Below are 12,954 nucleotides of genomic sequence, written 5' to 3' on the forward strand. Positions count from 1 at the left end.
CCATCACAAGGAGTGGAGCAAATTTTCCTCCAATTGTGACTTGGAATGACGTGCAGATGTTAGGGTCCTTCAGTTGTTCAAGGTTGAATTTGAGCCTGATGTTCTTTGGCTTGTTAATTTTCTTCAGCCTCACTCGGACGTTCATAATCACGAGGTCATGATCACTCCCAACATCAGCACCTGGGAATGTCCTTGTTTTTGCTCTATTGATGCCAGATCGGTAACGGTTTTGAACCAGTATGTAGTCGATCTGGTTGTGATGGGTTCCATTTGGCGCGTGCCATGTCCAGCATCGTGAAGCTTTATGTTGTCTCAGGGTGTTGGCTAGTACCAAGTTGTTGTAGCTTGCGAACTCGAGCAGCCTTCTATCTCTTTCATTGGTAAGCCAATTGCAAGAAGGTCCACAATGATCTTCCCAGTCTTTTAGAGCATCATTGCCAACTTTTAATGAGTATGGTAATTTTGAATTAGAATAGTGGTTATAGAGTATAAAAATTTCACTGAGTCGTTGTTAAAGAGTATCGTAATTTTTTATTATAGTAGTGGTTATAGAGTATGGAATTTTCCCAACTATTCTTACACTTTACTTAGGTAAAATACTTTATTTTTCAGACTCGAAAAATGTACAGTTTACTTCACGATTCTAATACTCTAAATAGAAGTACTATTTTATTAGTGGATTCTATTATTACATATTAAAAATATGTTGCTGTAATATTTTGTTGTGGATACTAATATTTACATATTAAAAACATGTTGATGTAATAGTTTCTTCTGTATACTAATATTACATAATTAAAACATATTGATGCAATATTTTGTTGTGGATACTAATATTACATATTAAAAACATATTGATATAATATTTTGTTGTGGATATTACTATTTACGTTGTGATAAAACGTTCACGATTTTTTTTATATTTAAAACACGATACTTTAAGTTCTTTTTATATTTTCATTTTAGAGAACTACGTTATTTAATAAAGTTTACAAAATTTCTTGGCTTTCTTTTATTCATGTTACATAGTTTAAAACCATAGACAAGTAACAGAAATGAAGCATTACAACTGGACTTTTGTATGCAATCAACTAAATAGGTTTTATGAGACAGATAGCTGATGATGAATGTATAATCGAGGTTCTGAGCAATTGTTGTCGGTTCCGTGAAGCATGCTGCCGATAGTGGATTTAGTAGATCACCAGCATCATTAATAATCTATGTTTCTCGATCGTAGAAGTTTGACTAGAACATAATTAATCTTAATAACTCTACATTTAATTTACCATTTATCACAACGCACCGTTGAAAAAATGGTTATCTATATAATAAAAAAATAATTTGATTTCGCAATTTGGAGACCAGTTAGGTGGCAGCTTTATGTATTTTGTGCCAGTAAATGTCCTTGTACCATGCTGTCATAATTAGAAGGAAATGTTCAATGTTTTGAAACTGTACAACCCTTTTCTACTTGCGCTGCCACAAACAAAAATTATTACTAGCACACTCTGCCAATAAAATAAAAAACGTATTAAAACACTAAAGTGTGATACAACACATTTTGGTCCTGTTCTCTGGAAATTTCATTTTGGCTATCATTAATAGAGTAATAGGCATCAAACAGTGATTTTGACCTTCAACGTACACTTGACAAAATGGTTACAAAACAATTTTGTTTGACGTATACGTGTTTCGTATGTTATAAATTTAACAATATTCTGTATTACTCGTGGTCTTTATGGTTGGTGTGTACCAAGCCCACGATGTAAAAACGGCAGCTTTAGATTGACGATATCTTAGGATGGATTTTAAATTGTATTCATCGTTGTGTCGAAAGCCTACGTTTCACAGTCGATTGCCTGTAACATAATCAATAAAGTCTTAACGGAACCCGAACCTTCACTCCGTGACATAACCAATCAAGTCTTAAAGGACCCCGATTCTTCACTCCGTAACATAACCGATCAAGTCTTAAAGGACCCCGATTCTTCACTCCGTAACATAACCGATCAAGTCTTAAAGGACCCGGATCCTTCTCTCCAGTGTACTATTAAGTCTAAAGGATGGTTCAATTGCTGATATGTATATTTTCAGAAGCCTTCATTTTTTACTGATATGTGTATTCTCAGAAGTCTTCATTTTTTACTGATATGTGTATTTTCAGAAGCCTTCATTTTTACTGACATGTATATTATATGAAGCCTTCATTTAATCTGAAACAAATGCCATTCGCGTGATAAGAATAACCCACAAGACGTTTGCATAATTTAACAGCTATTTTCAAATATAGACGGTGCTATTTGGAATTCACAGGAAATGACGTCAATCACTTATATACACTGCATTATAATTGTCTTTGCTAACCTTGGTAAGAATTTAGATGGTGAATTTAATTCTCTTGCTAACATGAGAGAGAGAGAGAGAGAGAGAGAGAATGTGTCTGTTTAAAAGATCAATCCAGAAATCAGCTACATATTTTCCAAAGTATTATTGTGTCGATATTTCGTTTCTTTGCACAAATTTGGCAGCTTTGAAAAGTTTGTAAGGTTTTGGAATTTTTCCCAACTATTCATTGAGATAAAGGTCAAGTGTGTCCCACCACGCTGATAATTTCATTGTTATATTAATACCAGAAATTTTAAATAAAACTGTCAAATTACAAAAATGGGATAGTCTGCATTTCTGAAAGCACGTACACATGATAAATATATGGAAGGACATGTATGTATGTATGTAGACACATGTCCTTGTTGGTTAGTTGGTTGGTATGTCTACACGAATAAAAATTGAAATATTCACTATAGTTAGATTATCGCTGAGACCGGCATTTGTAATGTGTACTTTAATACACAAACAATAGGGAATTGTGTATAGTGCACATTTGTATAGATTATTTTGTTGTAAAATGTATTAAAAATATATATTTAACATCATTCTATAAATATCCTGCTCCTGCTTTGGGAATATATATATATATATATATATATATATATATATATATATATATATATATATATATATATATATATATGTGTGTGTGTGTGTGTGTGTGTGTGTGTGTGTTATCAACTCGATAACTGCCTGCAATCATCGCTTGACAAACATGCACCAGCTACCAAGTGCAGAGTATCAATTCAAAAGTGTTCTCCATGGTTTAGCAGTGTTGAGGACCAGCTTCGCACTGCTAAAAGAGACCACCGTAAAGCTGAGAGGCTTTGGCTTTCCACCAGACTCACTATTCATAAGCAAATCTATGACGCATCTAAGAAGAATGTCACAAATATAGTCCATCCAGATAATTCCATAACATTCTTGCACAACAGTCTTATTACTGACTGGTTGCGACTTTACATAGAGTGTACATAGTATTTTTGAATATTGTGTCGTGTATAGTATGTTACTATATGTGTCATATCAACGTGTTAAAATATTACTTTACGTGAATACGAATGGAAATTATTGCGCAGTATTCTTAATTGCTAAATATTTGCGACCGTGGTCGTTTTCATTCCAGAGCCATCTATAACCTTCTATTTTTAGTATTACCATCAGCTATTCGGCACTCAGTTTTCCAATCGATTACTTGAGTAACAGTGGAAAAAATCTGAAGTCTATCGGAATACAGCAAATGAACCCAAGGATACAGGTTTAATGGGTGGAGTCAAAACTTGTTAATGGTACTCTACACAAATGACAAGTGAGGTGAAAATGTCGCCTATAACAGTAAATGAAATCACCTCTACTTTGAAATGAATATCGAACAATGCCGATCTCCTAACTGACATGAAGTTATTCACTGCGTTCTTCCAAATCAAATTATGCAAATATACGCTCAAACATACATTAAATTTGGAATTACTCAGCAACAAAGGAACCCGTATATTTGCTTCCAATTTATTTATAAATAATAATAATGATGATAATAATAATAACAATAATAATAATAATAATAACAATATTTATTATTATTATTATTATTACTTGGACACATCTCTACCTCCGCGTGATGTTTGTCTCAGGCCTTTGAATTTGTATGCCTACACAATGTTTGACTTACTATCACATCTTTAAGGAATACCAGACCATTTTTACACGATTCGCTCAACAGCATGTTGATCACACCTGTTTAATATGCACGTGCAACGCGCTGAATGGAATATTATCCTCTCATTGCATTTGCCAACCGAAAATGAAGTACTGCACCTATAAATAACTTATTCCAGGAAATGTAAATTGTTAGATTGTTCTGTTCTGTTCAGGTTATCATTTCTGGTTGACCACTGAGAGGACGGTATTGCAACACCTTTTATTTTTTTTTATTTTTTCATATATTCTACATAAAAAGCCAGCTTTTCGCTTGGATACAGAATGTTCCCATCGTTGCACTCTACAATAAACTGCAAACTGTACAGGTCCAGATCTACCGTTGCATGATGCTCTGCATTTTGTCATGATTGTTTACTAGTGTTTACTAGAACAAACAACACATATCTTGATCTGCTATCTGATTATGCAACGTTAGATCCATGTGTTGGTTTTCGTTTGATTCGACTCATAAGCTGTATAAACCGTTGGTGTTTATAGGGTTCGCAGCTATTCGCTGGTGATGCTGTTGTAGGGAAGGGATGTGTAGGTGGAACACAAAGGGATGTTGATTTAGAATATAATGCATACATTATTTTCTGAAATATCACACGGATATATATAGGTACCTACTTGCAAACATTATTATATGTATGCATCACATACCTGTGTCTATACTTTATAATTACACTTTTGATGCCGATATTTTATTTTGTGATAAGTATTAATCAATTTTAGCGCGTGCCTTTGTTACTTAGTTGATTGAAGTAAATAAATAGCAACCTAACCAGTTTGTGTTGTGTGCACCTGTTCAATCTGCTAATTTTACACACATGCAAACTCTCGCTCACCTCCTGCCCCATTCTCTCTCTATATGCATATATCTCACGCAAACACACTGTTTTGGTAGAATACGACTGGTACGGGTAAGGTTTAGTTAATGACTTTATAGTCGATGCTTTCAATTTCATGGTACACTATTTGTCTTCATATCTATTTGCGTCTAAAATCGTTTTAAGCTAATCCCATTACGAGAATTCAATGTTAAACATGACATAAATAACTCCAAACCCCGTCAACGCTTAGTAATTATTACCCTGTTCAGTCGTATCGCTACGATGTCTGCATTGTGGCAGTTTATAGGGATGACTAGCACTGGGGCAGATATGTAGCATAATGTCCCGCCCAATCACATTATCCTGACACCAGGCTGACCAGTCTTAACACTAACTTCTTAATGCTGAGCGCCAAGAAAGGCAGCTGCTAGTACCTTTGGTATGTCTTGTCCGGGATTCGAACCCGCGACCTCCCGCTTACGAGGCGATTGCTCTAACTACTTAGGCCACCAGAGCGGTTACTACTATCTCAGACTTCCAAAGCACGTCATAAATAATAACATTCGCATGCCGGGGTCTGCAAGTTGCATTCGAATCAACAGAACAAAATAATATGCTGAATCCGAATCGATAATATAGAGGTTGTCATAACTTGCAATACAATTGAAGTGTAAGAATAAGTAAAGATCAAGGATGAAAATTAAAGAAATTAATGACCCGTGTGTAAATGAAACCAATCAGCCAAATTCCAAATATAAAACATTAAATGCAAAATCATAAACTACAAATCGGTTAAACAAAATATACATTTTTTGTAGGTGTATAATCCATCAAATTTTTTTTTATTTAGAACCGTGTTATGAATTTTGTTTCTCACTTGAACGCATTTGAACTAAAATAAAATGAATCATAATGTGGATTTTTAAAAATATTTTATGGAGAGTGAGAGCCTGATCACTCGCTTCAAATTGCGTACTATTTTCTACGAATCAGGAAGCATTGCTCAAATCAGTTCTTACATCCATCGGACGTCTCAGCCTTTTTAAATTCAGCTTTACACTATTTTATTGTCAAACATTTACTCGGTAACACATAACAGGATTGTGCTTATGTGTCGTTAAACATTTTAGATAGTTTATTAGGCTTAATACGAGATATAGAAAATTGTAGAGGAATTAACAGCTAATTAAAGTGTAATAGTTAACCCAAACTTTGCACAACTACTGTACCGAGTTTGATTTACGATTCTAGCACGTGAAAGTTTTCTTTAGCACAGTGCACCATTTAACACTAATTAATTTAAGTTCTAAAATAGTATGTTTGGGTTTAATTTTAAGGAGTGATGATTTCCTCTTTCTGGGTTTATTCTAAACTATTAAATTTGACATGGTGACCGGGCCTGACATATTGATGTTGTATGTTCTGCCAGTATGTAAGTGTTCAACGGTTGGCCGTGAAGCTAATATAATACGTCAGAAAGTTCCGTAAGATACAGATTAGTTTCAAATGGAATTAAGATGAAGTGAAATTAAATATTAAATTATAAAAGCTGTCTGGTTATTTTAATTTTGAATTGTCCAATGAATGCATAATCTTGACTTTGATATGGCAACGGGGCCTGATGATACTTTGATTTATACTAAGATCAGAAGGATTCTTTTATTGGTTCTGAGAGAGAGAGAGAGAGAGAGAGAGAGAGACAAAATGACAGACAGAGACGCTGCCACACTATTGAACTTTTGAATATTTACACCGATTTTGATAACACCAAAGTTTCCTGATCTTAAATAAAAGACCTCAGCATTAGACATTTTCATTCTGAAAGTTTCTTGTCGTTTCGCTTTGATTTTTTTTTCAGGCGTTATCTTTCAAACTAGTATGTTTGTGCATGCATCAGGCAAAGTTATTGCGTCCTACCTTATTGTTTGTACCACTGATATGAGGAGGATCAACATACGGTGAGATATAATAAGAAACATTTCGTTGCTGAAGTCAATATAGAAAGAACAACGGTGGAACTGAAAAGATCGTAATGGAGACGTAGTGTGTGTGTGTGTGTGTGTGTGTGTGTGTGTGTGTGTGTGTGAGAGAGAGAGAGAGAGAGAGATTTATGTATATTTAGTCTGTATGGTGTGCATGATCTTTCTCCAAGACTGTGGATAGAGTTTTAGCGCTTACCTGATTTTGCCTTGTTTTTACATTATGAATAGATGTTTAGTTGGATCTGAGTTCAAGACATAGTCTTGATTATGAGCTTAGAAGATTCTAGAAACGAATCTGTTTACAGATTAGGTTACTTTTTATTAAGCTGATTGACTTAATTTGCAGAACATATTATTGAAACATAAAGTTAAGGGTGGATGAATATACAATTGAGATCAAAAATGTTAATCATTTTTTCCTTAAGTTTGGTTTCTAGAGATATTTAGTTGTGTTCAGATGTTAGTTAAAAGAAATCACTTATTTAAATTGATTCACTGGAATTACAAAGTGCTCATTAATATTGGAAAAAATCACTGATTGGGATTATAGTGAATTCTTTCAAATACATTATGGATTATATCGTTGTGACAATTAAGATTGTTGGTAAATCTGGTAAATCAAACCATCAGTACATTCAAGGTTGGAATTAATTAGGAGCACTCTATATTTATGGACTTATAATAGAACTGCAAGGATTATTTGGGATTTAATTCACAATATTATAAATATTTCTTTATATCATTTTATAACTTAGAAAATTAGATTATTTGTTGAATTTTGCAAAACATATAGGTTTCACTTTTTCTGTTGCATAGACTAAGACCATATATTCAAGAGAGAGAGAGAGAGAGAGAGAGATATGTGATTTTTAACGTAGCTTTAACAATTTTTCAGTCATATCGCTACGATGTCTGCAATATGGCAATTGTATATTGATGTCTAGCACTAGGGCATCATGCCGCAGACATGTAGCATGATGTCCCACCCAGTTACATTATCCTGACACCAGGCCGACCAGCGCTAGCACTAACCTCTCAATGCTGAGCGCCAAGCGAGGCAAATGTTAGTACCATTTTTGCAAGTCTTTGGTATGACTCGGCCGGGGATCGAACACACGACCTCCCGCATCCGAAGAGAGAGAGAGAGAGAGAGAGAGAGAGAGAGTATTTAAGATAAGATGCAGTCAATTTTAAGAATATGGTAAACGTTTTAATGGAATGCCATCAATTTGTAGGTTTTGTTTGCCAGTATTATAAGCATAAATATGCTTTTGATAGCATACCTTGGATGAATTAGTACAAACTGAAGGGCAAAGTGTGTATAGCTATAAAGCACTCAAGTAATCAGATCTGCTCATGGAACTCTTCACAAAATCAAATATACGCCCTATAACGATGTGTCTGTACAATTGACATCAATGAAAACACGAGATTTCAGAAGCAACATTCAAATAGCACTGGATTAAAACGAGTTTAATTACCATGTTATCCTCGGATGTTGTCTTTAATGTTTTGTTCTTAATTTGTATCATTAATTAAGAGATAGAGACGAAGCGTGTGATGAAGGAAGAAATGATGTTGACAACCACGATGAAGATAACGGCAATGATGATAATATCGATGACAATTTCTGCAACGATATAGTAGTATACACGGAAATGGGGAGGTCAAAAGTGGAGGAAAAGCAATGCGATAAATATAATAACTCTTAACATTAACGTTGATTAATTAGTATGACCTATATACAACTGTTTTTTAAAAACACTCTTGGAGTTGTACTTTTCCTTGTATATACACAATGTATAGCGGAAAAGACTAATACAAATTAATTATGAAATGCAATCCCATCGGCCGCAAGGTTCAATGTTCAGCAAAACATGCATCCTGTTTACTGCCGAGATGTATTTTTTATCTAAGTGAGGTTAATAATTTTAAACAATTAACATTCACAATGCTATTAAATGATGCAAGCAATTTTACAATTAAGGAAAGCGGACGTGCATGTTTGGAATAGCATTTCTTGTATTTATGTCAGGATAATAATGACACTGTAATTTGAATTACACATATGCTACTGAACTGATGCATATGCATCAAATAATATGTGAAATGTCCTGGCACTTTAGGTAATCCGAGAGTTAAGACTTGGCGCAGTTGAAACAATACATCAGAGGAAAATGATGTTGATAATCTCTCTCTTTGGATTTGTTTTAGGGGGTAAGTTTATTTCTCGAATTCATTTTTCTTTCCTATTTCATTTTCCACTTACAACGCTTTCCAACACATCCTACAAGCATGAAATGTAAAAATGTAAACCAACTGTGGTTATGATATATAAAAGTTATTAAATGCATACTGACGTACAAATGTGACTAGTGTCCAAAGTGTCTGTCTACAACAGAGTGCTCGTGAATACTTTCAATAATCTCTAATTGTTTTTAAAAAACAGAGTTTCAAGCTCGATAAAGGAAACTACCTCTAAACCTGCATAAACGTTAGAACGAAATCAAATGTTTGTATAATCCCACAACTGGTTCAGAGGTTATTTCTAGACTTCGCCTGAAATGGTCAAGGGATGATCCGATCAAATAGCTGTCATCAGCATTCAGAATTTAAATAAGGCCAAGATGTATTCTCTCCAAACCAAATTACATCCTTCAACCGTACACCGAAAAAATGAATTAAATGTTGGTTTTGCAACACCTAAGATATATAAAGTCTTTCTGAATCTAAACAACTAGGATTTACAATGAGGAAAATTTAGGAATTTATTTTTCTTTTAACTCGAACCGTGTGCAAAGCTCGAAATTTTAGAATTGAAAATTTTTCAGCAGAATGTTTACATTATTTCAGTTATGATTGATTGAGTTTTTGCATCTTGTCTGTCTGTGTATCTATCTCATCCAATCACTTTGCATCTTACCTAAGGTGCACAACACAGATTTAAAGTTTAATATTTAAAAACTTAAAACTATTTTTCCCTTTTTCGGTTTCCTTGAAAGTTGTCAAGTCATACAATTGACTTTATCAGCTTCTTTGTTGCCAACAGCAGTGAGTTGTATCGAACTTTGATAGTAGTCTCTCGGTGTTTAACGAGGACTTCACTGTGTTTCAAGACACTTTCACGATGTTTTCGCGAACTTCACCGTGTTTCATGACACTTTTCGGTGTTTTTAGGGACTTTGCTGTTTTTCATGACGCTTTGATGTGTTTTATGGACTTCACTGTGTTACAAATATATCATTACTCAGCGTCGTCAACGTGGCATTTCAAAAATGCTTTTCAGAATCTTCAATATTGTTGATGCATATAATCACATCATTACTATATAAATTATGGTAATTTCCAGGTAATCCTAAGTACTTTAAGTTAAAGCACAAACGTTAAGGTAATATGACAAACTCAAATCTTAATTGCTCATCTATATTATTGTTTAAATACTAGCTGGATAATTTCAAATTTTGTTTCAGAAAAACGTGGGAAGTATTAACTGATTAGTCCCGTTCATAGATTTGAAGTCAACTGTGCAATCAATCAAAAACATTAATTTTTTGCAGCTACATCGTGTTCTGATCAGGAGTATCAATGTAGACGTGGGAAATGTATTGATGTTACCAAACGTTGTGACGGGTTTCCGGATTGTTTGGATAAATCAGATGAGGTAGTTGGATGCGAAGGTAAGGACTCACCAGTTTGCCCAGTTTCAGTCGCAATCTATAAATTAACTTCAGCTATTAAATATATGACAGTGTGCGAGAGGTCCTTTACTGGATGAGATCTGGATAAGGAAGCTGTATTGCGATTGCTTGATTAAATTCACTGGTCTCCTCCACCATGAATAAACATACTGCCAAGCTCAGTGTAGAAGAAATTTAAAAACCTTGGCGTTTGAATGAAATAGAGTGCTGAAATCCACCCATGGCGCATTAATACGCATATATAAATATTGTTTCAACGTTAGTTTATATTTCAACAGCAGGTTATCGCTTCTGTATTCTATAAATCTGTTATTGTATATCCATTGATTAGCATTATCGTTTTAATAAAATAATGATAAAAATAATAATTCCCCCTGTTCTAATCGATTTAAAAAATATGGTGCAGACTTTTATCGATATTATGTCGATTGTTGTCTAACCGGGATAAAACCAGCTTTTCCAAGGTCTAAAATTGTACAAATACATTTACTTAGATTAACGAATTATTAACCGTGAGGGAAATTGAGAGGTTGCCGAGATTGAACCACAACACACCACTAGAATTGACTTTTACAGATTAACCAAATAGAAAATCAACCACCATCTCAGTTACAGTTACACAAATTTATCAAAATGTCCAGCAATGGGTTTGCTCAAGATTGCGCGTCTCGTTTTTTCAACATTTACGATAGACGGTGATGGTATTTTCGATGACTCTACCATGAACGATAAGCCAGCAGCGACATTGATTGTTAATAATGTGAACGGCAGCAGGTACATATTTAGAATGAAATGTATTGTCGAAAATGTTAGCCAAGATAGACCAACTTGGATTATTCGTGACAAACTCGGACATGTTAAGGAATCAGGCCGCATAACAATGTCATCTGAGTGGATAAAAGCTCCAAACCAGGCACATTTACTGCAGTAGACAAACCATACTACAATCATGCGTATCCAGTGTCCGAGGTGGTTTATGCATTATACGTTTTAAACGATCCTGATAGTAATGTTCTTGCCCCGATGTGTGGTGAAAGCATCAATACCACGTCCACAGGCACATTAAATTGCGTAGCACAATGTGTCAGAGAACACTGTATTAATTTGATACGTGTAAACGGACTAAAGGAATCGATAATAAAATGATAACACAATGGGAAAACTCTCTTATCAAGGTACTAAATTAAATGACGTAGCAGTGTTGGAAAAAACAGTAAAGTTTCCAATCGTGGTAAAAACAATAAGAAACAAGATTTTAAATCATTCTGGCAAATACTGTAGGAAGGGCGTCCCAGTTAGGGATAATTGATCATAACAGTCACGTCTGTACTGAATCAATGACAAATTTTCCGCTGGAAAGAGCAATACGATTTTATGAAGGAGTTACTTTTGAGGAGTTTAATACTATTAACAATGTATATGTCTGACTATTTCATGGTGACGTCACATATTTATCTGTAACAGATTTGTCTGTCATAGACGAATCAAGATTTGATCAATTTGTGCTACCGTCTAGTATACTTTATTGGAAAGAATCCGTCTAACGTCCGATGAAACAGACTACGGTCATATGTGACGCCAACAGTAACGAATTACTAAATAAATGTTTTACTACGTCGTCTCTTATGGCTCATATAGCAGAACCAACAGTTCATGGCGTCCTTCTCCAATGGAATTTCACGACGATATTACGGTCTTATGTCGTGTTTGAACATGGTGAACTCTGGAACACAAACTATAAATCCATCGACATGATCTCAGTGGACAACGTTGCTTTCTACCTTTTCTCGGACTCGTCGATTGTGACCAGTATTTTGAATGACACACCAAATGACCAGAGAAGCAATAAACAGCAAATTTGCGATCTTACCTGATTCGCCGAGATTGAATCATTAGATTTTGCGTCAGAATGTTCATCCGTTTTTACCTTCCTGGTTTGGTCCTCATTTTAATAAACCAGACACAATTATTAATCTCGATGTCTGCTGCTCAAACAATCATCGTGGTTGGGCACCAATTACGGTATTCGTTAGATAGTGGTATTTCAACTTCGCTGACAGCGATAATTACAAACCACACAATTCGGTATGGTTACCACGCGTTGATATAGAGATCTGCAGAAACATTATAGGTACATTTTACGCAGGGGTCATCATCTGATAATAAACGCCGCTGCACAAGATTAGTCATCGATAGTTAACTACTACGACGGAGACTTACCTCATGTTACTCATTTGAGATCTTTGATGCTCGAGTATTCGTCAGTAAACCTATTATCGATGACCAACCAGTTTTCAGTTGTCACTGATTCTTTTTAAATAAGTCGATCGAAAATCTGTTTTGTGAAACCACTGA

The 12,954-nt window shown here is 34.7% G+C and overlaps 1 protein-coding gene across 2 annotated transcripts in view; it reads left to right on the top strand.

Annotated features, from left to right (window-relative positions):
• The first annotated feature begins 8,875 nt into the window (after positions 1-8,875).
• Positions 8,876-12,954, top strand: part of LOC149780010 (uncharacterized) — a 42,521-nt gene continuing 38,442 nt past the window's right edge. Inside the window, exons 1-2 of one of the 2 annotated variants that reach the window (XM_089936735.1) lie at positions 8,876-9,118; positions 10,459-10,578. In XM_089936735.1, the coding sequence (XP_089792861.1) occupies positions 9,079-9,118; positions 10,459-10,578 (160 nt within the window). In that variant the 5' untranslated portion in view covers positions 8,876-9,078. The remainder of the gene's footprint in view (positions 9,119-10,458; positions 10,579-12,954) is intronic. The other variant, XM_089936734.1, reaches the window with a different exon arrangement.

This window comes from Sinohyriopsis cumingii, chromosome 16, assembly GCF_028554795.1.
Source record: "Sinohyriopsis cumingii isolate HCF-2022 chromosome 16, ASM2855479v2, whole genome shotgun sequence".
NCBI classification, from domain to species: Eukaryota; Metazoa; Mollusca; class Bivalvia; order Unionida; family Unionidae; genus Sinohyriopsis; species Sinohyriopsis cumingii.